The following is a 26,276-nucleotide window of genomic DNA, read 5'->3' as shown; positions in this document are numbered from 1 at the left end:
ACCTGCCAACAGCCCCCCCCACCTCCTGCTGCGCTCCAGCTAGGCTCTTGCTTGGGGAAGCTCCAGCGCCAAGGCAGCACCACCAGCTACGAGAAGCACCTGATCCAGGCCTCCCGAGACCTTCAGAATCAGAGCCTGGGGGTAAGGCGGCTACCCTGGCCCCTGCCCTGCTGACCTCAGTGGCTAAGAGCCCACAGGCAGTTGCTGATGCTCAGACCCCTCCCCGCAGGCCTGCCTTCCTCCTAAGCGCCCAGGCCAGGTCTGTTTCTGTCCAAGACCGCCTGGGCGCAGTGGGGGTCTGCACCCGTCCCTCGCTGGCTGCGAGGCCCCGGGAGCACCCCGCCCTGAGGGTCAGGCCCTTCCTGCAAAGGCCCCTTCAGCTCCCAAACCCGCCTCTGCTGCCATTTGTCACCGGGGGACCCTTCAGGCCCATTTCTCTTTCCTAGGGGGTTCCTGGTCTGAGAAGCCTTCTGGAACAAAAGCATCCCCCCCAACACACACACAGGAATCTGGGGGACCAGAGAGACGCGTGCACCCCTGCTCTCCTGCACCAGCGGCGACGCCACCCACCCCCGGGAGTGAGGGCCCCACCTCCTGAGCACAGCCCTGCACGTCCAGATGTCACTTGTCCACACGGCGCTCCGTCTCCGGGCTGCAGGGCTGGGCTTGGCCAGAAGACGGATGGATGCCCCCCGCCGCGTCTAGACCTGGCCCAGCAGAGTCTCCACAGTGATCACCCGTGCTCCACCCTGCTGTGGGCGGCTGGCAGGGGAGGACTCACCGAGGTTCTGCCAGATTCTGCAGCCTCAGAGGAAGGGGCCCTGACCCTGAACCACCTCCGCGGACTCGGGCCAGCCAGCAGCATGCACACGGGGAAGTGACCAAGAAAGAAATGGTCCATGCCGGGGCAGCACTGGGCTTCTGCGCTCCGGCCACCCCTTCCCGCTGGACGTTAAGCCCACAAAAGCCCGACGCCCAGTCTTGCCCCCGGCCGCACCCCCACGCCCAGCAGCGTCCGGCAGAGCCGGTGCCTGAAGCACATCCCCGAATGAACCAAGACCTACGGAAGTGCCCTGCTGTGAAGCATGTCTCCTGAACAAATGAAGAGACACGTCCATGTGAGCACACTGTTGAGAACTCTTGGACAAGTTCCCCCCGAAACAGCAGGTGTGAGCTTTCACGGGGCACTCGTTGGTCCTGGGGAGCATCACCATCTGATGCCCGGACACACGTGTCTGCATGGCACCGCTGCCTGGGGAGGGGTGGGGTGGGGTGGGAGCGTGGACACTGGGCGCTTTCATCACCACCCAAGGACACTATCTCCCCTGACCCTTAGACTGGGAATACCGGGAGACGTGAGTGCATGGATGAGCAAATATCTGCAGTCTACACACACGTGCATTTCATTTTTCATTGGGAAACACAGAAAATACAGCCTGCTCCCCTTGTCTGCCGTGACCCACTCTGGAACTGGGGCATTTGGTGCTAATCTGAACAGAGTCACCCAGGCAGAGTAGTCAAGGTTGCTGCTACTGTCATACAGACCCTGGCAAGCTGTGTGACCTCAGACAAATCACTCACCTGCTCTGAACCTCAGGATTCCTGTCTGCACGGCAAGGGCAGTATTAGCCACGAAGGCATGTTCTGAGGATGAAAGGCCCCCACAGATGTGTTCAGCACAGACTCATGCTGAGAAAAATGCTAAATGCACCTGTATTGTAATGGGATGGTTAGAGAGCATCACTGACTCAATGGACAAGAATTTGAGCAGACTTCAGGAGATCGTGGAGGCCTGGTGTGCTGCAGTCCATGGGGTCGCAAAGAGTTGGACACGACTGAGCGACTGAACAACTGTTATTATGAACAACTTGGAATTCTACAGTACAAAAAATTAAACTGCAGGTCTGACCTAACTCACGGCCACCGAAGAGGCCTGACCTGCAGGGCAAGGCCTCTGAGATGTGCTCAGTCCACCCTGGGGGTCATGAGGGATGAGACTCAACTTTCTAAAACACCCAGGAATGGGCCTTGTGTTCAGGGTACAAAGGAGAAGCTTTAAGCCCAGTGGCATCGCAGGGGACTACCAACTTAAGAAAGACGATACGGAATGGGAAGGTTATTCTAAATGAGGGACTCCTTAAAAATTCTGGGAAGATGGTCACTATCGATGATTCTAACCTCATGGGGAAAAAGCATTCAGAACTCGGAAACCTGGAACATCTAGAACTCTGGAAGCTGTATGAAGCCCTTACCATTTCGTTTCCTGTTTCCTCAGGGGATGGTGCGAGGTTCTTGTCTTTGAGAAAAGCCTAGACAAGGGGTGTGTGTGGGAAGGTTGGGGGGCGGGGGGGGGGCGTCAGCTCTAAAACAAGAGAGGGCAGAGTGTGGGCTAGGAGACGTGGTCCTTAATTTTAGGACCAGGACAACCTGTTAGCCGCCCAGACAGCTTAATGTATGCAGGAATCTTCCAAAAACAGGACAATTCTTACTAAGGCTATGAAAATCTCCAGTTCTGAAGCAGTTAAAAACAACTAAAAAACTGAATATGTCATTTCTGATCTCAAATGAAAAAGGAAGAGAGAGACGGAGGAAGGAAAAAAAGAAACAATCTTGGGCTTTCAACCCGGACACAGCACCCATTTCAGCCAAGTATTCTTAACCTCTACCAACCCCTATAAGGCTCACTGCATCCTCCTAGTTGCGACTTTTTAAATCTGCCCCACGTGGGGAAGGGGCAAAGGTGGAACCCCAGCCCTGCCAGCCCCAGAGACTGGGCTATCAACCAAGCTGCTATTTTTCAGGAGTCCGGGGGGACTTCTGAAGGCCGAGGATCTGGGTGGGTGGAGCCAATGCTGGAATCCAGGCACACCTGTCCGATGGAATGTGGGGTGCCGGGATGGTGGGTACCCCAGCAACCCTGTCATCAGGGGCCTCCCACGTCACCGGGTCCAGCTGCTTAGAGCTCCCAGCCAGGAACCCCAGGAACAAGAGAGACCCCAGAGGCCAGGGAAGTGTGTACAGTCTAAGCAGGGCAGCCAGAGAATAAAACGACACCCTGAGAGTGCTTCCCAAGAAAAGCTTGCCCCGGACTCCGGAATCCGGGGACTACATCCGCTCTGCCTGGCACCCCGCGATCTTACAGGAGGGAGGGTGAGCAGGGAACCAGCATGCCCCGGAGGCTGCCTGGTGGCGGCCTGTCTGCCGGCTGGTGACACGAGTGACCCGTGGGGACAGAGCCTGAGACGCTCACGGAACCCCGGGGGCGGCGATTAAGGCGGGGCAGTAACGCCGCGACCGCGCAGGTCCCCGTGGCCACTGCTTGCAGCCGCAGATGACAGCCTTCGTGAAACCCCAACCCCTTCCCGTGCGTCCGCGTCCGGCTCCCTCGGCCCCACGTTCCTAAGTGTCAACGTGGGGCTGGGCGGCCCCAAACGACCCTGGCTGTGCCTGTCCCCCCAAATCCCAGGGGGCAGGAGGCGGTGAGGTCCGCCCCAGCGGCCGGCAGGGGAACGCAGAACCAGCCCCCGGGGTCGGGGCGCAGGGGGACCCGGAGGCCTCGAGGTCTGGGAGGACCTGGGGAGGGGCGGCCCCGGCAGGGCCCGGACGGGGTTGGAAGAGCGCACCCGCCGGGAAAACCCGGGGGTCCGGGCCCGCCCTCTGCGCGCCCTGGGGCCCGCCCCTCAGAGACCCGGCGCCCCCGGCTCCCGCGTGGCCCCGCGGGCCCCGCGGCCCAGGCTGCCCCGCCCGCCCCTCGCGCGCGCTCACCGTGCTCCGTGGTAGACCCTGCCATCACCCGAATCCCGCACTCGCGGAGGCCGCCGCGGCTTCCCAGAATCTGATGCAACCACCGCCCCGGAAATCCCGCCCCCAAGCCGCCGGCCTTCCGGGATCCGCCCGGTCGCTAGGCAACCACCCGCGCGCAGACGCCGCTGGCCCCGGGCATGCTGGGAATCTTTTATTTTTTTTTACTCAATTTTTATTCACGTTAAGGAAACCAGTCCTGAATGTTCATTGGAAGCACTGATGTTGAAGCTGAAACTCCAGTACTTTGGCCACCTGATGCGAAGAACTGACTCATTGGAAAAGTCCCAGATGCTGGGAAAGATTGAAGGCGGGAGAAGGGGACGACAGAAGATGAGATGGTTGGATGGCATCACCGACTTGATGGACAGGAGTTTGAGTAAACTCCGGGAGTTGGTGATGGACAGGGAAGCCTGGCGTGCCGCGGTCTATGGGGTCGCAAAGAATCGGACACGACTGAGCCACTGAACTGTTGATTAACATTTTGTACAATTGCTGATTAACAATGTTGTACAAGAATGACAGTTATATACATTCTTAATATTCTTTCCCCTTATGACTTGTCATATTAAATATAGTATGATAGGAAATATAGTTCTCTGTTCTATACAGTAGGACACTGTGGATAATCTATATTAAAAAGCTTCCATCTGCTAACACCAACCTCCCACTTCACCCCTTCCCATTCCCCTTACCCCTTGACAACCCACAGTCTGGTCTCTATTGCACGTCATTCTCTTAAAAAAAAAAAAAGTGTATAATTACTTTACAACATTCTTAGTTTCTTTTGTACAAGAAACCGAAACAGTGGTAGAAACACACACTTCCCCTCCCTTTTGACCCTCCCTCCCACATACCCTATCCTGCCCCTTAGTCACAGAGCACCAAACAGCTCCCTGTGCTACAGGCAGCTCTTTTTAACATATTTTTGTTGGCTGTGCTGGGCCTTAATTGTAGTGATCTTCGATCTTCGTTCTGGTGTACAGGATCTTTTAGTTGTGGCGTGAGAAATCGTCAGTTGCAACATGTGGGATCTAGTTCCCTGACCAGGAGTCGAACCCCAGCCCCCACCGTGGGAGCACAGTGTTAGCCAGTGGATCACTAGGGAAGTCCCTTCCTGTGCTGCACAGCCGTTTACCACTGCCTAGCTATCTGACACATGGCAGCAAGCCAATCCCAGTCACCCAGTTCGTCCTACCTTGCCCCTTCCCGCGTGTCCACGTCGGCTCTTTACATCTGCAGCGCTAGTCCTGCCTTGCCAATACACTCATCTGCACCTTTTCTAGATTCCACATGTATGTGTTCTATACACGTGTGTTATACACGTGTTGTATACATGTGTTGTATACATGTTATATACATGTTATATACATGTGTTATATGCATGTGTGTTATATACACATGTGTTAATATACAATATTTTTATCTTTCTTACTTCACTTTGTATGACAGATTCTAGGTCTATACACATAACTATGTGTATCACTAAGTGACCTAATATCATTCCTTTTTATAGCTGAGTAATACTCCATGTAATACTCCAAGAAAATAATACAATACTCCAGAAAAACATCTATTTCTGTTTTATTGACTACGCCAAAGCCTTTGACTGTGTGGATCACAATAAACTGTGGAAAATTCTGAAAGACATGGGAATACCAGACCACCTGATCTGCCTCTTGAGAAATTTGTATGCAGGTCAGGAAGCAACAGTTAGAACTGGACATGGAACAACAGACTGGTTCCAAATAGGAAAAGGAGTACATCAAGGCTGGATATTGTCACCCTGCTTATTTAACTTATATACAGAGTACATCACGAGAAACGCTCAACTGGAAGAAACACAAGCTGGAATCAAGATTGCCGGGAGAAATATCAATAACCTTAGATATGCAGATGACACCACCGTTATGGCAGAAAGTGAAGAGGAACTAAAAAGCCTCTTGATAAAAGTGAAAGTGAAAAAGTTGGCTTAAAGCTCAACATTCAGAAAACGAAGATCATGCCATCCGGTCGTATCACTTCATGGGAAATAGATGGGGAAACAGTGGAAACAGTGTCAGACTTTATTTTTCTGGGCTCCAAAATCACTGCAGATGGTGACTGCAGCCATGAAATTAAAAGACGCTTACTCCTTGGAAGGAAAGTTATGACCAACCTAAATAGCATATTCAAAAGCAGAGACATTACTTTGCCAACAAAGGTTCATCTAGTCAAGGCTATGGTTTTTTCTGTGGTCATGTATGGATGTGAGAGTTGGATTGTGAAGAAAGCTGAGTGCCGAAGAATTGATGCTTTGGAACTGTGGTGTTGGAGAAGACTCTTGAGAGTCCCTTGGACTGCAATGAGATCCAACCAGTCCATTCTGAAGGAGATCAGCCCTGGGATTTCTTTGGAAGGAGTGATGCTAAAGCTGAAACTCCGGTACTTTGGCCACCTCATGCGAAGAGTTGACTCATTGGAAAAGACTCTGATGCTGGGGGGATTGGGGGCAGGAGGAGAAGAGGACGACAGAGGATGAGATGGCTGGATGGCATCACTGACTCGATGGACGTGAATCTGGGTGAACTCCGGGAGTTCGTGATGGACAGGGAGGCCTGGCGTGCTGTGATTCATGGGGTCGCAGAGTCGGACACGACTGAGCGACTGAAGTGAACTGAATACTCCATGTACATACATGTGCCCTGGGAGTTGTTCTTACTGCTCTGCAGCCTGTCCTTGAGCACACTAAGTAAGTGATGTAGTTACACATACATGCATCCATTACTGTCCAAATTCTTTCCCCATATAGGTCATCACCGAGTATTAAGGAGAGTCTTGTGTCCATCTTTGACTGGGATAGCCTGCCTGCAGCGCCAGGTCTGGACCAGTATCTGTGAGTGCACAGAGCGGCTGCCAGGCCGCCTGCCATCAACTGCTCCTACTACCTATGGACACCTCCTCAATGCCAGGCCTAGGTGATGGAGACGTCACCGTGACTCTGAGACCAAGGAGTTGCTGGGGACAGAGGGACGACCAGCAAAGTGTCCTGGCCTCAGCCCAATGGCAGCTCACCCAGTACAGTGAGCCGCTCCCGGGATCCAGCTCTGTCACAACCACCAAAGTGTCCTGGCCTCAGCCCAATGGCCGCTCACCCAGTACAGTGAGCCGCCCCCTGGGATCCTGGCCTCAGCCCAATGGGAGCTCACCCAGTACCGTGAGCCGCCCCCGGGATCCAGCTCTGTCACACCACAAGCAGTGCCCCCGACCCACCCTGCCCTGGCAGAGCAGCGCTTCTGCTGACATGCAGAGCTGACCTCCCCACCGGAAGGTTATAGAGAACCTGTGTGGAGAAGGGCCACAGCTCCGTCTGGGATTCATGAAGTTTCCAATGGGCTCAGAACTGGGAAAGAAACTCAGATCCCATCCATCCAGGATACCGGCTATAGTCACAACCTCGGGCCAAAAAAGTGTTTGCTGGGCCATCTCTGCAGGTCTACCTAAGGTGTTATCAGCAACCAATTTGTTTCTAACGTTCTGCAACCATATCTGTAGCTGCATTTTACGGAAGGCAGCCAGGAGTTTAGAGACATCTCTCCACAGGGGTTTCCTTGGTGTTCCAGGGGTGAAGACCCCACGCTCCACTGCAGGACATAGTTTCAGTCCCTGCAGGGGGAACGAAGGTCCCACATGCTATGCCATGTAGCAAAAAAAAAAAAAAAACCCACAAAACATACAAATGACCCTCCCTAGCCAGCCCATCCCTCCTCCTGAGGAGTCTTTCCAGATGTTGTCATTTTCTTCAAATCCAGTAAAGCCCATAAATATCTTCCAGTTAACTTCTGCAAAGTAATGACAAATTGCACAGGTGTGGGGAGCTGCCCATGAGAACGGGGTCCTTTATCTAAAGGACACAGCCCTGGAAGCTGTCTCAGTCTTTGAGGGTTTGCTTGCAAACATAGCTCTCTGTCCCGCCACCCCAGACATTAGGCGACTATTAACTGCAGACACCTGGAGTTTTGGACAAACTTTTCACGCACAGGGAAATGTTATCTGGTGTAAGAAATAATAATAGGGTGCCATTCCCATGCTCTCAAGATTTCTTGTGACTTTTCGTAAGATGTATAGGTCAACCAAGAAAAATGTTAACTGTCTTGTTTTTCTCTTGCTCTCCTGTAAAATATAAGATGCTGAATAAAGTCGTGGTCAGACCGCTTCCCTTTGTGGAGACGTGTCTGATCCTCTCGACCCCATCTTTGCTGTAGTATTCTTTCTCAGCCGCGTTGTGCACGTTCTCAGGAACTGATCGACTTTACCGGCTGGCTCTGGCAGGTGGCGCCCGAACAGGGACTCGAAAATCGGAGTGTAACGACGGCCGCTGCCCGTCAAGATTGAGGTAAGTAACAAGGAATTCCTAATTATTGAAGGGACAGGGAGTGTTATTGTCGAGAGTAATAAATCATGAGACAAGGCAATAGCCGCCAGTTATTTGTACATATGTTGAAAACTATGTTAAAAGACAGGGGAATTTATGTAAATAAGTTACAGCTAGAAAAGTTTTTACTTTTTGTAGAAAAAGTTTGTCCTTGGTTCCCAGAGAAAAGAACAGGTAGTCTAAAAACCTGTAAGAAAGTAGGAAAACAATTGCAGACATATTACTCCTTACATGGTCCCAATCGTGTCCCTGTAGATACTTTTTCTTTGTGGACTCTCATAAGAGACTGTCTGGATCTTAAACATGAGGGACGTAAGATTCAAATGGCCCTCTGGGATTCCACAAAACCCGAAGTTGCAGAGCCTTCCGCCCCATCACCTGAGCCGCTTTATGCTGTGCCTGAGGGAACAGCTTGTAAGGCTGGAGGGAGTGATGATGTGTTAAGCTCTGGTGAACAGGAAGAGTTAAATGAACAAGCGGCTCAGTACCATAGAGAGGATATGCCTTGGGAGATGATGGTTAGCATACAATCCCCCTCAGGAAAAGGGGAATTAAAACATTCAGGGCTTTCCGAAGAACAGCTGGAAAATTTAATTCAGAAGATTGTTATAGCAGTAAAAATGGATGCACAGGGAGACTCCCACTCCAGCCAGCCTGCGCCTCTAGCATATCCTCCCCCGGTTTTTGCTGGGCTCGACCCACCTCCGCCTTTCGTAGAACCGCGAGAGCTTCTATCTATCCCTGCTTCTTTGCCCGGTGAAAACATAAAAACTGAGATATTATCTCCTCTTCAACAAACGATTAAGCGAGCTAATGATGAAGGAGAACATATTCCCGGGTTTTCAAGAATCTATCCAGTATTTGAAAATGCTCAACAGCAGAGGTATTATGAGCCGCTACCCTTTAAACAACTAAAAGAGTTAAAAATGGCTTGTACACAATACGGCCCAACTGCGACATTTACTCAGGCTATTATAGAGGCTTTAAGAAATCAAAATCTGCCACCTAATGATTGGAAACAGGTTGCTCAGGCTTGTCTATCTGGAAGAGATTTTTTACTATGGAAATCTGAGTTTGCTGAACAGTATAGAATCACAGCCGATATCAATCAGCGACAGAGACTGAACACCACTTATAAAATGATGGTGGGAGAGGGGGATTATCGAGACACTAATAATCAACTTAATTATTTGCCTGGAGCGTACCCTCAGATTAATGCTGCGGCTCTACGAACATAGAAAAAACTTCCAAATTCTGATAAAAAGACCGAAGATTTATCTAAAATTCGCCAGGGGCCAGATGAACCATATCAGGATTTTATTGCCCGCCTGCTTGAGACAATTAGTAAAATGATAAGAGATAAACAGGCAAAAATGGTGTTGGCTAAACAGCTTGCTTATAAACATGCCAATTCGGCTTGTCAAGCTGCCCTGAGACCTTACAGGAAAAAGGGAGGCTTATCTGATTATGTACGGATTTGCGCTGATATCGGCCCTTCATACGTTCAAGACATAACTTTGGCCGCGACATTACAAAGAAAGACAGTCAAAAAAGTACTGTATCAACAACAAAAGCGAGAAAACTAGTGGTCAGTCTTGAGTCCCTGGCCCGCCGGGGAGCTGCTTCTCTTGTGGCCGTCCACTGCCCACAAAAGCAGGCCCGGAGTCCCGCTCAAACCCCTAACGTTTGTCCTAGGCGTAAGAAAGACAAACACTGGACAAAAGATTGCCGTTCTAAAACTGATTTACAGGGAAAGCCACTTCCTCCGGTCTCGGAAAACTGGGTGAGGGGCCAGCCCCAGGCCCCAAAACAATGTTATGGGGCGATACAAAATCCGCCCACATGAGAGACGCTTCAGGGCCAAAACACAGAACTGTTACCGAGTTGTTCAGAACAACTGCAGGGACTGCAAGATTGGACCTCAGTTCCTCCACCTACCCAGTATTAACTCCAAAAATGGACATGCAGGTTTTACCAACTGGAATTTTTGGCCCTCTTCCAAAGAACACTATGGGCCTCCTATTGGGGAAAAACAGTACTACGATGAAAGGTTTATTAGTAGCCCCTGGAGTCATAGACTCTGATTACATGGGTGAGATAAAAATTATGGCCCATTCGCCACAGGACATAACGGTAACACAATGTGGTCAACGTGTTACTCAATTAATTCTACTTCCTACAATTCCAATTGAAAAAGCCGTTAAGGGAGAACAAAGATCCAGAGGTTTCGGGTCTTCAGACACTTATTAGATTCAGGCTATTAATAAACAGCGCCCTGAGCTCCTACTGTATATTCAAGAAAAGCCCTTTAAAGACATTTTGGATACTGGTACAGATGTTTCCGTCATATCTCAAAAACATTGGCCTGATGAATGGCCTAAGCAGGTTGTAATTTCTACTTTACAAGGCATTAGACAATCACATAACCCAAAACAGAGTTCAACCTTTTTAAAACAGAGAAACAAAACAAGACATGAAGGACATTTTCCACCTTATGTTTTGCCAGGACTGCCGGTTAATCTATGGGAGAGAGATGTTATGATGAATATGGGGGTGTATCTTTATAGTCTAGATAAACAAATTAGTAATCAATTGTTAGACCAAGGCCTTTTACCCCATCAGGGGTTAGAGATAAATTCACAAGGGCCTTTACAACCCCTGATCCCTACAGTTAAAAATGATAAAAAAGATATGATGTTTTTAGGAGGGGTCATTGATCGTCCTGCAATCCATGCTGATCTGATAAAATAAAAGTCTGAAAAAAAAATGTTTTACTAAAAAAAAAAAAAAAGTCTGATGATCCAGTATGGGTTAATCAGTGGCCCCTATCAGTAAAAAAGATCACGGCCGCCAATCAGCTTGTACTAGAACAACTTGCTCTCGGCCATATTGCCCCCTCAAATTCACCTTAAAATTCACCTATTTTTGTCATTAAAAAAAAACAAACAAACAAACAAACAGGTAAATGGAGGCTATTACAAAATCTACAAAGGGTTAACAAAACAATGGAATTGATGGGCCCCCTTCAGCCGGGGTTGCCTACCCCCATGGCCATTCCAAAAAACACTTACAAGATGATTATTGACTTAAAAGACTGCTTTATACTATTTCCCTTGCCACTAATGACTGTCAAAGATTTGCTTTTAGTGTCCCTTCTACAAATTATAAAAAACCTATAAAAAGATATCAGTGACGGGTTTTACCTCAGAAAATGGCTAACTGTCGTACTCTCTGTCAAAAATTTGTTGCTCAAGCTTTAAAACCACTAGGTCCTTGTACTCCCAAGTATATATTATTCATTATATGGATGATATTCTTTTGACATACCAAGATGAAGAGTTGCTATTAACAACATTCGCTTATATGCAAACTGCATTACAAGATTATGGTTTGATTATCACAACAGAAAAGGTGCAGCGCTTCCCCCCCCATTCTTATTTGGGTTTTTTTTTCTAAAAAATTAATGGTTTCAAGCTCAAAAGATAGAGATTCGTAAAGATAACCTGGTTACCTTAAATGATTTCCAAAAACTGTTAAGAGATATTAATTAGATAAGACCTTACTTAAAGCTAACTACAAGAAAAACAAAGCTTCTTTTTGATATCCTAAAGAGTGACCCTGATCCGACTTCCCCCCGAACTCTGACTCTGGAAAAAAGACAAGCCTTAAATAGGGTCGAACAGGCCCTGTCTAAACAACAAGCTACTTATTGAGACTATACTCAAAAATGGGGTTTATATATTCTTCCTACTAAACATGCTCCTACAGCAGTCTTATTCCAAAGACTGCCTTTAAGATGGCTTCACTTGCCTGCCTCTCCCTCTTGGGTACTAACCCCCTATTATGATTTGGTTGCTGCCCTAATAGCTCTTGGGCAGTCAAAATCCACTATATATCTAGAAAGAGACCCACATTTTATATGTGTTCCATTTTCTAAAACTCAACGGGACTGGCTGTTTCAGTTTAGTGACAATTGGGTTATTGCCTTAGCTAGTTTTAGTAGACGGCTTGATAATCATTATCCCTCAGATAAAATTTACAATTTGCTCACTATCACCAATTTCTCTTCCCAAAAATCGTTGTTTCTCAGCCCCTTGCCGACACCCTAACTGTATTTACTAATGACTCTTCTAATAAAATAGCTAGTTTGATTATACAGGACAAAACTGCCACCCAGCATACTAATTATGTCTGCTCAAAAAGTAAAACTATTTGCCGTTTTTCAGGCTCTATTACAAATCTCTGCTCCGTTTAATTTATATTCCGACAGTCAATATATCATAAAAGCCTTAAACACTATTGCGACTGTTCCATTTATTGGTACCCTGAATTCTACTATCTAAACTCTTTCTCGTGATACACAGCATTTAATTGGCTCCAGAGTTAATAAATGCTATTCCAGTCATATTCATGCTCACCCTGGGCCTCCTGGACCTTTAACACGAGATGATGCTTTGGCTGACAAAGCTACACATACAATATTTCCTTCATTAGATCAAATGACAAAAACTTCCCACAGCTTACACCATCAAAACAACAATAGCTTAAGACTTCAATTTGACATTACTCGAAAAGCTGCCAGATTGTTAAACAATGTCAAACATGTCCTCAATTTTTTAGCGTCCCCCATTATAGAGTTAATCCCCGAAGACTGTTGCCAAACGACATATGACAAATAGGTATTACCCATATCCCTAAATTTGGTAAACAAAAATGTGTTCATGTTACTATTGACACCTTCTCCGGCTTTTTACATGCCTCTCTACAATCCAAAAAAGCTAACAAACATTGTATAACTCATTACATTAAATGTTTTGCTGTTATGAGAACCCCTAAGACCATAAAAACAGACAATGGTCCAAGATACACTAAAAAAAATTTTCTTTTATTGGTATTTTTAAATTTTAAATTTTACATAATTGTATTAATTTTGCCAAATATCAAAATGAATCCACCACAGGTATACATGTGTTCCCCATCCTGAACCCTCCTCCCTCCTCCCTCCCCATACCATCCCTCTGGGTCGTCCCAGTGCACTAGACCCAAGCATCCAGTATCGTGCATCGAACCTGGACTGGCATCTTGTTTCATACATGATATTATACATGTTTCAATGCCATTCTCCCAAATCTTCCCACCCTCTCCCTCTGCAACAGAGTCCATAAGACTGTTCTATACATCAGTGTCTCTTTTGCTGTCTCGTACACAGGGTTATTGTTACCATCTTTCTAAATTCCATATATATGCGTTAATATACTGTATTGGTGTTTTTCCTTCTGGCTTACTTCACTCTGTATAATAGGCTCCAGTTTCATCCACCTCATTAGGACTGATTCAAATGTATTCTTTTTAATGGCTGAGTAATACTCCATTGTGTATATGTACCATAGCTTTCTTATCCATTCATCTGCTGATGGACATCTAGGTTGCTTCCATGTCCTGGCTATTATAAACAGTGCTGCGATGAACATTGGGGTACACGTGTCTCTTTCCCTTCTGGTTTCCTCAGTGTGTATGCCCAGCAGTGGGATTGCTGGATCATAAGGCAGTTCTATTTCCAGTTTTTTAAGGAATCTCCACACTGTTCTCCACAGTGGCTGTACTAGTTTGCATTCCCACCAACAGTGTAAGAGGGTTCCCTTTTCTCCACACCCTCTCCAGCATTTGTTATTTGTAGACTTTTGGATCGCAGCCATTCTGACTGGTGTGAAATGGTACCTCATAGTGGTTTTGATTTGCATTTCTCTGATGAGTGATGTTGAGCATCTTTTCACGTGTTTAAAAATTTTCAGCTACTTTGTACACAATTGTCTATCTCACATAAAATGGGTATCCCTTATAATCCTCAAGGTCAAAAAATTATTAAACGGACACATCAAACTCTCAAACATCAATTACAAAAACTATAGAAGGGGAAATTGTATCTCAATACCCCCTCCAACTCTCTAAACCATGCTTTATTTGTTCTAAATTTTTTACAATTGGATATACGTGGCCGTTCAGCAGCACAGCGATTTTGGAACTTTGATGCGCAAACAATAAGACCTAAAGTCTTTTGGAAAGACCCACTTGTAGGAAAATGGTATGGACCAGATCCTATAATAATTTGGGGACGAGGGCATGTTTGTGTTTTCCCACAGGATGCTGAAGCGCCACGCTGGCTGCCGGAAAGGTTGGTACGCACGGCGGAGACGATCTCTAGTAAACCAGATGAGGAGATTGAAGATTCAAGAGCATGATGAATTACCATCTCGGCAACAACTCCAGGCATTGATGCGAGAGGCACAGAATCGCGTTGTTATGCAGGGTGATCCGATATCACCTTTAAGCTTCCTGATAACCTTATTAATTATCTTAAATGAGATTAATACTGCACATTCTGAAGAATATTCAAGTGCTTACTGGGCTTATTTTCCCGACCCTCCCCTTCTCCAACCGGTGGGTTGGGAGGGTCGGTCCATTCCCATATACACTAACGATACTGTGGCTTCGGGGGGTTTTTCAGAAAAACATATTATTCCTAATCAAGTTAATTTCTCTTATTGTGAAGTGTTTGATCGTTTACCTATCTGTCTGTCTAGATATTTTAATTCAACAGGATGCCTTTTTGTTGGGGAGGCAAGATATGCCAATTCTGACAGTAGTTAGAACCTGGACATTCCTGGAGTCACAAAAAAATCTAGAACTCCTCAATGTCGTAATGGAACTGGTCCTTTAGATATCCCTTTCTGTGACCCTGAAACAAGGGGAAGAGCCACCGCTGCACCATGGAAACTGTGTCGAGATGGAACTGCTATGGTGTATAACATTTGGGACAAATGAGTCACTGTGGGATTGGTCTCTGGATTCGACAAAAGCCCGGGAACTGGACAATAGAGACTTTGTTTCCCGTATTTGAAACTTGGGCGGCTCTAAAGTATTTCAAACAGAAATTTGGAAACTAGCTGCCGCCCTTGGGTGTGAAGGATCCTATCTTCAGGTGAGATCAAGAGAGAAATACAGTCTTTTATGAAATCTTACCATGAGGTACCCTTGTGCATGTGTGCCTCACCCTTATGCTTTACTAGTAGGATCTGTAAATGTACAACCTGGATTATGAAATTATAATATAACTTGTAACAATTGTACCTTATCTAACTGCGTTAGGAGAATTACTAATCAAACTAGGGTTCTAGTCTTAAGACAGCCTGCTTTTGTTATGATTCCTGTAAAGATCAATGGGTCTTGGTATGATGAAAAAACTCTTGAACTTTGGAAAAAAGTAGAGGGTGCTTTAATGTGTTATTGCAGGGGAATAGGGTTAATAATTCTGGGATTTATAGCTTTGGTAACCCTTATCGCCTCCTCGATTACTGCAGCCCTGTCTCCTTGGCACAATCAGTGCAAACTGCAACTTTTGTTAATAATCTGACACAGAATGTATCCGTTACCCTAGAGACTCAAAAAACAATATTGACAAAAAGCTAGAGGACCAATTAAATGCCCTTTATGATGTTGTACAATTTTTAGGCAAAGAGGTTCAAGATATAAAGTTGAGATTACGGGTACAATGTCATGCCGATTTTCGATGGATCTGTGTTACCCCCCAAAAATATAATGGTAGTATAACTGCTTGAAATAAGGTAAAAGCTCATTTAAAAAGTATTTGACATAATAAAAATATTTCCTTAGATTTGCTACATCTACATCAAAAAGTAATAAACATGGAAAATGCACCCAGACCTGATTTAGATGTTACAAAAAGAGCTGAGTCTTTTGTTAAAAAACTTTTTCGACATGTACCTACCACCAATAGTATTTGGCACTTGGAAGCAGCCATAGGAGGACTATTCTTAACAATTTTAACTGTTTTATTTCTTGCACCTTGTTTAATTAAAAAACTGATTGATGATCTATAGATGATAAAAGCTTCCATTTATGGAAGTTGTCTGCGGTTAAAAGAATGTAAGCGTGCGCCTATATAAAAAGAAAGGGGGAGATGCGGGGAGCTGCCCGTGAGAACGGGGTCCTTTATCTAAAGGACACAGCCCTGGGAGCTGCCTCAGTCCTTGAGGGTTTGCTTGCAAATATAGCTCTCTGTCCCGCCACCCCAGAGATTAGGCGACTATTAACTGCAGACACCTGGAGTTCTGTGCAAACTTCTCACGCACAGGGAAATGTTATCTGGTCTAAGAAATAATAACAGGGTGCCATTCCCATGCTAGCAAAATTTCTTGTGACTTTTTGTAAGATGTATAGGTCAACCAAGAAAAATGTTAACTGTCTTGTTTTTCTCTTGCTCTCCTGTAAAAATATAAGATGCTGTATAAAGTTGTGCTCAGACCGCTTCCCTTTGTGGGGACGTGTCTGAGCCTCTCGACCCCATATTTGCTGTAGTATTCTTTCTCAGCCGCGTTGTGCACATTCTCGGGACCTGATCGAGTTTGCCGGCTGGCTCCGGCACACAAGTTCTTATTGATGGCTGTAAAAAAAAAAAAAAAGAGGAAGAGTTTGTTTACATTCGTGGAAGACAAGAGTACCCAGTGACTCTGCCCTGGGAGAGTACTCCTAGAGGCGTTTCCACCTGCCCCAAGGGCTCGGCGTTGGGCTGCACACCACAGCCCATGACCTGGGAGGCCTTGTGCCAGCTCAGATGATCCTGAAGAAGGGACCAAGCCAAGAGGCCAGGAGGCCGTCTGGCTACAACCTGCCGTGTCTCCTTACATGTCCGTTGCTCATTCATTACTGGAGCCAGTGAGCTTAGGAGAAGGAGCCAAGGAAACTCAGGCAAGTCAGAAGCCTTGCGGATGCAGCATACGTGGGCACCTGCCCTGCCCTGCCACCCAGAGATGTGCTGAGGGGCTTGGGATGGGGAGGCCTCCTGCTGTGCGTGCTGGGCCAGGTCAGGTCGTGAGAGCTCGGGCAAGTTTCGTAGCTTCTCTGAGCTTTGGGTGGTCATGTTTTAAATCTGTGTGATGGCATAGTCTCCCAGGGCTGTGAGAATAAGATTATAAAAAGCACCCGGCAGGAAGTATGTGCTCAATAAATCTTGACTCTTGTGGATTCCTGTGCCAGTGAGCACACAGCAACCCAGCCAACGGGGACCTGATAATCTGCACTTAGATAAGAATTCCGATCATGACTCATGTTTTTTCTTAAAACCAAGAATGTAGGGACTTCCCAGGTGATCCAATAGTTGGGGCTTCTTAATGCAGGGGTGCAGGTTCGACATCTGATGGGGAACTAAGAGCCCACATACCGTGTGGCCAAAAAGTCAAAACATAAAACAGAAGTAATATTGTAAGAAATTCAAAAGACTTTAGAAACGGTCCACACTAAAAAAAAAAAAACAAAACTTAAAAAACCCCCCACAAATGTATAATAAAATAAAACCAACATCTACCTTTTCCTGATGAACCCCACAGAAGTTCTATTTGACAAATAAGTGTTGCTCCAATGTCACTGGTGAATGTGAAAAGGTGGATCTTCAGACCACAAGAAAGCTCCCTAAGCTTCTCCTTTCTCAAACGGTGGCATTCTGCCCACCCTGACCCTCCCAGTGTCCCCCACGGACACCAGCTGGGGGTCCCAACTTCTGCATTTTATTTGTCTCAGGCCCCTTGGAGAATCGGAGAAGGGGTCAGGCTGGCTCCCTGAGACGATGCGTAAGGGTGCCCGACTCACGGACTCCACTCCAGTCCTCTCTTGTGTTGTTGGAAGAGGGTGTTTGCTATGACCAGTGCATTCTCTTGGCAAACCTCTATTAGCCTTTGCCCTGCTTCATTCTGTACTCCAAGGCCAAATTTGCCTGTTACCCCAGGTGTTTCTTGACTTCCTACTTTTGCATTCCAGTCCCCTAAAATGAAAAGGACATCTTTTGGGGTGTTAGTTCTACAAGGTCTTGCATGTCTTCACAGAACCGCCCAACTTCAGCTTCGTCAGCGTTTCTGGTCGCGGCACAGACTTGGACTACCGTGATGTTGAACATTTGCCTTGGAAACGAACAGAGGTCATTCTGCTGTTTTTCAGATTGTACCCAAGTACTGCATTTCAGACTCTTGTTGACTATGAGGGCTACTCCATTTCTTCTAAGGGATTCTTGCCCACAGTAGTAGATATAATGGTCATCTGAGTTACATTCACCCATTCCAGGCCATTTTAGTTCGCTGATTCCTAAAATGTCGATGTTCACTCTTGCCATCTCCTGTGTGACCACTTCCAATCTGCCTTCATCCATGGACCTAACATCCCAGGTTCCTGTGTGATATGGCTCTTTACAGCATCGGACTTTACTTCCATCACCAGGCACATCCACAACTGGGTGTACTTTTTGCTTTGGCTCCGTCTCTTCACTCTTTCTGGAGTTATTTCTCCACTGATTTCCAGTAGCATATTGGGCACCCTACCAAACTGGGGAGTTCATCTTTCAGTGTCCTATCCTTTTGCCTTATCATACTGTTCATGGGGTTCTCAAGGAAAGAATACTGAAGTGGTTTGCCATTCCCTTCTCCAGTGGACCATGTTTTGTCAGAACTCTCCACCATGACCCATGCGTCTTGGGTGGCCGTACACGGCATGGCTCATAGTGTCACTGAGTTAGACAAGGCTGTGGTCCCTGTGATGAGATTGGTTAGTTTTCTGTGATAGTGGTTTCCAGTCTGTCTGCCCTCTGACGGAGAAGAATAAGAGGCTTATGGAAGCTTCCAGATCGGAGAGACTGACTGAGGGGGAAACTGGGTCTTGTTCTGATGGGCGGGGCCGTGCTCAGTAAATCATTAATCCAATTTTCTGTTGATGGGCGGGGCTGTGTTCCCTCCCTGTTATTTGACCTGAGACCATGGACTGCAGCAGCCAGGCTTCCCTGTCCCTTACCAACTCCCGGAGCTTGCTCAAACTCATGTCCATCACGTCGGTGATCCCATCCAGCCATCTTATCCTCTGTAGTCCCCTTCTCCTCCTGCCTTCAATCTTTCCCAGCATCAGGGTCTTTTCCAATGAATCAGTTCTTCACATCAGGTGGCCAAAGTATTAGAGTTTTGGCTTCAGCATCAGTCCTTGCAATGAATATTCAAGGTTGATTTCCTTTAGGATGGACCGATTGGATCTCCTTGCTGTTCAAGGGACGCTAAAGAGTCTTCTCCAGCACCACAGTTCGAAAGCATGAATTCTTCCCAACTCTGTCTTCTTTTTATGGTCCAACTCTCATATCTGTACATAACTACTGGAAAAATCATAGCTTTTACTAGACTGACCTTTGTTGGCAAAGTGATGTGTCTGCTTTTTAGCATGCTGTCTAGGTTTGCTTTTCTTCCAAGGAGCAAGCGTCTTTTAATTTCGTGGCTGCTGCCACTGTCCACAGAGATACTAGAGCCCAGGCAAATAAAGTCTGTCACTGTTTCCCTCGTCTCCCCTTCTATTTGCCACAAAGTGAGACCAGATGCCATGATCTTAGTTTTCTGAATGTTGAGTTTTAAGCCAACTCTTTCACTCTCCTCTATCACCGCCCTCAATAGGCTTTTTAGTTCCTCTTCACTGTCTACCATTAGAGTGGTATCATCTGCATATCTAAGGTTGTTGACATTTGTCCCTGAACTCTTGATTTCAGCCTGTGATTTATCCGGTCCAGCATTCTGCATAACGTTAAACTCTGCACAGAAGTTAAATAAGCAGGGTGAGACTACACAGCCTTCACATATCTCTTTCCCATTTTTGAAACAGTTTGTTGCTCCTTGTCTAGTTCTAACTGGTGCTTCTTGCGCTGCATACAGGTTTCTCAGGAGGCAGGTAAGGCGGTCTGGTATTCCCATGCAGGACCATGAGACACTACAATCTGTGTTTGAACACCCACTCCCTGCCCGGGTGTGGGGTGGTTACAGCAGCCCAGGAGACTGAGGCGGGAAGTCGGCAGGAGCCCCCCATACAGGCCTGCCTCAGAGAGCGCTCTGCCGCATGGCGGGGCCCTGGTTCACACTCACCGGACAGTCCAGGCACCTGCTCCTAGCCATCAGTGGAGGTGGATGGCTCTGCCTGGCCCGGTGGTCTCGAGCATTCGGGTCTGTTCTCCTGCTCCCCTGGCACTGCTAGACTTCCGTTGGCCCCCTGCAGCAGCTCAGCACCTCCAGGGCCCGTGGAGACCAGCAGGGCTGAGCTCCCCACCGACTCTAGGCTGATGTCGTCACTGGGGGTTGGTGGGCCCCTCTCAAGGTTGCTGGACTGGCTGATTCCTTGGGACTAAAGGATAAAGAAATTCCTTCTGTTGACAGGAGCCTGCGGGCCAAGCCCTTCTCAAGCCACTTTAGGGAATAAATGGCAGGTAAGCGAGCGTGTGCAATTTTAGAAAGGAATACTGCCGGAGGTCAGGTTCCTCTGTGCCACCAGCTTCTGGGGGTCCCAGGTCAACCTGTGGGGGGCTGGATGGTGGTCCCCAAAGATACATTCACATCCTCACCCCTAGAACTTGTGAGAGGGCCTATGTAGAAATAGCGTCTGTGAAGCTGAGGTTCCACTGCATAAGACTGGGACCTACATTCCGAGACCAGTGTCCTCACAAGGAGAGACTCAGAGACACAGGCTCACAGCGGGAGAGGCCGAGGGAAGATGGCCAGAAGCAGAGCGATCACCCGCCAACCGAGGAGCGCCAGGCACGTCCAGCCGCCACGAGGAGCAGCAAGGGAGAACCCTCCCCCAGAGCACCCAGGGGACCACCCGCCAACCTGCGGTTTCAGACTTCTGGCTTCCAGAGCTGTGGGAACGGTCCTAAGGGCCGCACGTTCTAAGTCCCCCTCTATCGGGGTCTGTCTGCAGCCCCAGGGACCCACAGGGCGCCCCCTGCCCCCTTTGCTTCTGCAGAATTCAAGTCATCCAGAACAGATGTCCCCGGGCCTAGACTCCACCGCACAGGCCTGGTGTGGATGCAGGAGGGAAGGCCTGGGGCTGTCCCGCCCACCTGGGATGTCTCCTGGGGCTCCCCTGGACAAATCCCGGGGCAATACTTACAGAGTCTCTTAGATTATCCCGACTTCCTGCAGATCAAAAAGGAGAGAGAAATGAAAACAAATCATATAAACTATTAGAGTGACATCTGTGGGCGAGAGGAAGTACTTTAAAGTTACAATAAAGAAAGTGTATTTACAGTTACAGCAAAAAAAGAAATTGACTGGAACACCTGTGCAGCTGGGAAAACAGGAGGGGCACTCACTCGGTAAGCCTCCCCAGCACGCAGGGCTGCCTCCCCCAGGACCCCCTTGGCTGGAGAAGCACCAGTTTCTCTCTGCTTCCAGGCCCAGGGCGCCCAGGACACCCTGTGTCCAGCAGCTGACCTGGGATTCTGGCCTCAAGCCCTGCGTGTCGGGAGGCACACAGCAGGTGGCTCTGAGCTCACACACACGTGAGGCCCCGTTAGAATGTGAACTGATCTGTATTTTATACCAGAGGCTCCTGTTCAGTAACACCGACCCCAGACCCCTTCTCTGAGCTCCTGATGCTCTTGTTGACCTAGCTTCCTCCAGGTCAACACGACTCGGACCAACCTTTTCTTCCAAGGTAGACAACAAAATAATACACAGCACCAATGACGATGAGCACGATGAGCACGATGACCAGGATGAAAATGATGAAAATGTAAACCTCCACTCTCACACCCAGGTAGGCGCCGCGTGATGACCCCGAGTTTCCTGGAAGGAGGCAAAACAGAGGACATGGTCACAGGGTCAGGCACGCTTTCCTCACCCAAGTGACCTGCTATCTCAGGAGTGGGGGCAGCACCAATGCGCTCCAAACCACCACGCACTCCTTCCCCGCCGCTGACGGTTGCCAGGACCTCCCCAGTGGGAGGCAGCCAGGCTCATCCTTCCTGCTCTCACGGAACCCTGGGCTCAGAGGCCGTGGGGTATCTCGCTCTGGTCCCTCGAAGCAGCAGCAGGTCTGACCTGCCAGCAGGGCAGCAAGAGGCTCAGGGGAGAGTGGGGGCAGGTACAGGTACACCCCTGGGCCAGCAGGTGGCAGAGCCTGGAGGAGCCTGGGAGGGCAGATGCCCGTCTTCCCGGCACCCAGGCTGGGCCGCGCTGGCCCAAGGGGCAGGGCAGGGCCCGCCCCGGGGAGACGCGTGGCATGAGCACTCGGGTGTCTCCTCACCCTGCTGAGCTCCAAGCACCCACAGGAGCTGCGGTCACGCAGACACTGGGTGCAGTGCAGGCCCGTCAGAGCTCGGAATGCTCGGCCGCGATGATGTGGTCTGTCACCAAGGACCGAGCAGGAGGGAGCAAGTCGTCCACGCAGCACCCTCACTCTGCTTAAAGGCTTTTCTTTATTCTCAGAGTAGCCCTTCCTCATTCTGCCTTAGTTCTGCTGTTAAGAGAGCCTTTAAAAGTGTTTGCAGGTTATAGAGGGAACCTACCTCAAGATGATAATGTCATTGCAACAAACTCACAGCAAACATCACACTCACTGTGAAAAGACGAACGATTTCCTCTAAGATCAGGAACAGACAAGGGTACCCACTCTCACCGCTAATATTCAACATCGTCTTAGAAGGCCTCACCACAGCAAACAGAGAAGAAAAAGAAATAAATGGAATCAAACTGGAGAAGAGGTGAAACTGTCCTTGTTTGCAGAGGACATGACACTATACATAGAAAACCCTAAAGATGCTACAGAAAACTAACAGAGCTCATCCATGAATCTGGTGAAGGTGCAGGATACAAAATTAATACACTGAAATCTCTTGCATTCCAACACACCTACAATGAAAGATTAGAAAAAGAAATCAAGGAAACAATCCCATTTACCACCACATTAAAAAGCATACAATACCGAGGAATAAACCTACCTAAGGAGGCAAAAGACCTATACTCTGGAAACTATAATATACTGATGAAAGAAACAGAAGATGACAAAAACAGATGGAGAGATATCCCATGTTCTTGGACTGGAAGACTGAACATTGTGAACATGACTGCATTCCTCAAAGCAGTCTACAAATTCAATGCAAGCCCTATCAAATTATCAATGGCAGTTTTCACAGAATCAGGACAAGAAATTCTACAATTTGTATGGAAACACAAAAGACTCCAAATTGCCAAAGCAATCTTGAGAAAGAAAAATGGAGCTGGAGGAATCAGGCTCCCTGAGTTAGACTACACTACAAAGCTACGGTCATCAAAACAGTACGGTACTCACACAAAAAACGGAAACAAAGGCTAATGGAGCAGCACAGAAAGTCCAGAGAAAACCCAGCACCTGTGGTTCCCTGCTGCTGCTGCTAAGTCGCTTCAGTCGTGTCCGACTCTGTGCGACCCCAGAGACGGCAGCCCACCAGGCTCCCCCGTCCCTGGGATTCTCCAGGAAGAACACTGGAGTGGGTTTCCATTTCCTTCTCCAGTGCGTGAAAGTGAAAAGTGAAAGTGAAGTCGCTCAGTCGTGTCCGACTCCTAGCGACCCCATGGACTGCAGCCCACCAGGCTCCTCCATCCATGGGATTTTCCAGGCAAGAGTACTGGAGTGGGGTGCCTTTGCCTTCTCCTATGGTCACCTAACCTCTGACAAAAAAGGCAAAAATACACAATGGAGAAAAGACAATCTGTCTAAAAAGTGGTGAAGGGAAAACTGGACAGGTAAATACAAAAGAATGAGCAGAAACTCTATTAAACTCAAAACGGATAAAGACCGAAATGCAAGGCTGAGTGCTATGAAATCCTTATGGGAAACAGAGGCAGAAGAGGCGTTGATAAACCTCAGAGTAAGATCTTTTCTGATCCACCTCCTAGAATAAAAACAAAAACAAATGGGACCCAGTTAAACTTACAAGCTTTTCACAGCAAAGGAAACTATAGGCAAAATGAAAAAAACAGCCTTCAGAATGAAAGAAAATATTTGCAAAGAAATTAACAGACAAGGGATTACTCTGCAAAATACACAAGTAGCTTATGCAGTTTGCACCAAAAAAAAAACAAACAAAGCAATCAAAAAACGGGTGGAAGATCTAAATAGACATTTCTCTGTGGAAGACATACAGATGGCTAAAAGGTACACGAAAAGATTCTCGACATCACTACTTAGTAGAGAAATAAAAATCAAAACTACAATCAACTATCATTTCACACCATTCAGAATGGTCATCATCAAAAACTACAAACAATAAATGCAGCAGAGGGCACGGACAAGTGGGAACCGTCTACACTCGTCTTGGGAATGTGTATCCGCAGAAGCAGCCACTGTGGAGAAGAGTGTAGAGGTTCCTCAGAAAACTATAAACAGAACTCTCATATGATCCAGTAATCCAATTTCTGGGCACATATCCAGAGAAAACTCTTAATTTGAAAAGATGCATGCACCCCAATGCTCATAGCATGACTATTCACAATAGCCTGGACATGAAGGCAACATCAATGTCCATCAAGAGGTGAATGCATAAAGAAAATGGGGTACATACTTAAAATGGAGTATTACTCAGCCACTACAAAGAACAAAATAATGCTATTTACAGGAATTTGGATGGACCTACAGACTGTCACACTGAGTGAAGTCAGTCAGTCAGAGAAAGAGAAATATTGTATGACATCCCTTACATATGGAATCTAAAAAGAAATGATACAAATGAACCTATTTACAACACAAACAGATTCGCAGGATGAACTTATGGTTGCTAGTGGTGGGGGAAGACAGAAGAGAAGGGACAGTTAGGGAGTTTGGGATCAACATGTATATGCTGCTATAATTTAAAATGGATAACCAACAGGTCCTACTGAACAGCACAGAGAAATGTGCTCAGTATTACAAGGCAGCCTGGATGGGAGGGGACTTTGGGAGAGAATCTGTTAGTCCCTCAGTCGTGTCCAACTCTTTGTGACCCCACGACTGTAGCCCATCAGGCTCCTCTGTCCACAGAATTCTCCAGGCAAGGATACTGGAGTGGGATGCCATTCCTTCTCCACTGGGAGAGAATGGATACATGTGTATGTATAGCTGAGTCCCTCTGCTGTCCACCTGAAACTGTAATGCCAAAACAGGCCCGTCTAGTCAAAGCTGTGGTTTTTCCAGTAGTCATGTCTGGACGTGAGAGCTGGACCATGAACAAAGCTGTATACTGAAGAACTGATGCTTCTGAACCGTGGTGTTGGAGAAGCCTCTGAGAGTCCCTTGGGCTGCAAGGAGATCCAACCAGTCCATCCTAAAGGAGATCAGTCCTGAATAGTCACTGGAAAGACTGATGCTGACACTGATGCTCCAAAATGTTGGCCACCTGATGTGAAGAACTGACTCCTTAGAAAATACCCTGATGCTGGAAAAGACTGAAGGCAGCAGGAGAAGGGGAAAACAGAGGATGAGATGGTTGGATGGCATCGCCAACTCAATGGACATGAGTTTGAGCAAGCTCCAGGAGTTGGTGATGGACAGGGAAGCCTGGCGTGATGCAGTCCATGGGGCTGCAAACAGTCAGACACAACTGAGCAAATGAACTGAACTGAACTGAAAACGATAATCGGCTATACTCCAACATGGGTTCCCAGGTGACACAGAGGTAAGGAATCCACCTGCCAAAGTAAGAGATCTGGGTTCGATCCCTCAGTCAGGAAGATCCCAGGGAGAAGGAAATGGCAACCCACTCCGGTATTCTTGCCTGGGAAATCCCATGGACAGAGGAGCTTGGTGGACTGCAGTCCATGGGGTCGCAAAGCATCAGCCATGACTTAGTAACTGAGCACACACGCATGCATACTCCAATATAAAATGAAAAGTTATAAAAACAAACGAGGAATGGATAACAAAGATGTGCCACATATATACTATGGAATATTACTCAGCCATAACAAGAACAAAATAATGCCATTTGCAACAACATGGATGGATAGAGAGATTGTCATACTGAGTGACATAAGAAAGAAAGAGAAAGACAATTATATGCTATCACCTGTATGTGAAATCTAAAAGATGGTTATAGATGAACTTATCTACAAAACAGAAGCAAAATCAAGCTGCTAGTTACCAGTATCTGTGTGTTTGTGTGTGTGTGTTTGGGGGGGGTGGCAGCGGGCAGGGATAAACTGGGAGATTGGGAATGACACATACACATTACTATATATAC

General features: G+C 47.3%; 2 protein-coding genes across 5 annotated transcripts in view; both read right to left on the bottom strand.

The window, feature by feature from the left end:
- Window positions 1-3,875, bottom strand: part of CARS1 (cysteinyl-tRNA synthetase 1) — a 52,108-nt gene extending 48,233 nt beyond the window's left edge. For both annotated transcript variants that reach the window (XM_061407344.1, XM_061407345.1), the window contains exon 1: window positions 3,766-3,875. In XM_061407344.1, coding sequence (XP_061263328.1) covers window positions 3,766-3,790 — 25 coding nt within the window. In that variant the 5' untranslated portion in view covers window positions 3,791-3,875. The remainder of the gene's footprint in view (window positions 1-3,765) is intronic.
- Window positions 3,876-16,407: 12,532 nt separating this feature from the next.
- Window positions 16,408-26,276, bottom strand: part of LOC133241599 (tumor necrosis factor receptor superfamily member 26-like) — a 28,448-nt gene continuing 18,579 nt past the window's right edge. For all 3 annotated transcript variants that reach the window (XM_061407341.1, XM_061407342.1, XM_061407343.1), the window contains exons 6-9: window positions 21,724-21,867; window positions 21,191-21,216; window positions 20,170-20,425; window positions 16,408-16,676 (exon numbers count right to left, since the gene is read on the bottom strand). In XM_061407341.1, coding sequence (XP_061263325.1) covers window positions 20,192-20,425; window positions 21,191-21,216; window positions 21,724-21,867 — 404 coding nt within the window. In that variant the 3' untranslated portion in view covers window positions 16,408-16,676; window positions 20,170-20,191. The remainder of the gene's footprint in view (window positions 16,677-20,169; window positions 20,426-21,190; window positions 21,217-21,723; window positions 21,868-26,276) is intronic.

Source organism: Bos javanicus, chromosome 29 (assembly GCF_032452875.1).
Source record: "Bos javanicus breed banteng chromosome 29, ARS-OSU_banteng_1.0, whole genome shotgun sequence".
Taxonomy (NCBI): domain Eukaryota; kingdom Metazoa; phylum Chordata; class Mammalia; order Artiodactyla; family Bovidae; genus Bos; species Bos javanicus.
Note: the sequence above shows the minus strand (reverse complement) of the source record. Positions and strands in the feature narration are given on the sequence as shown.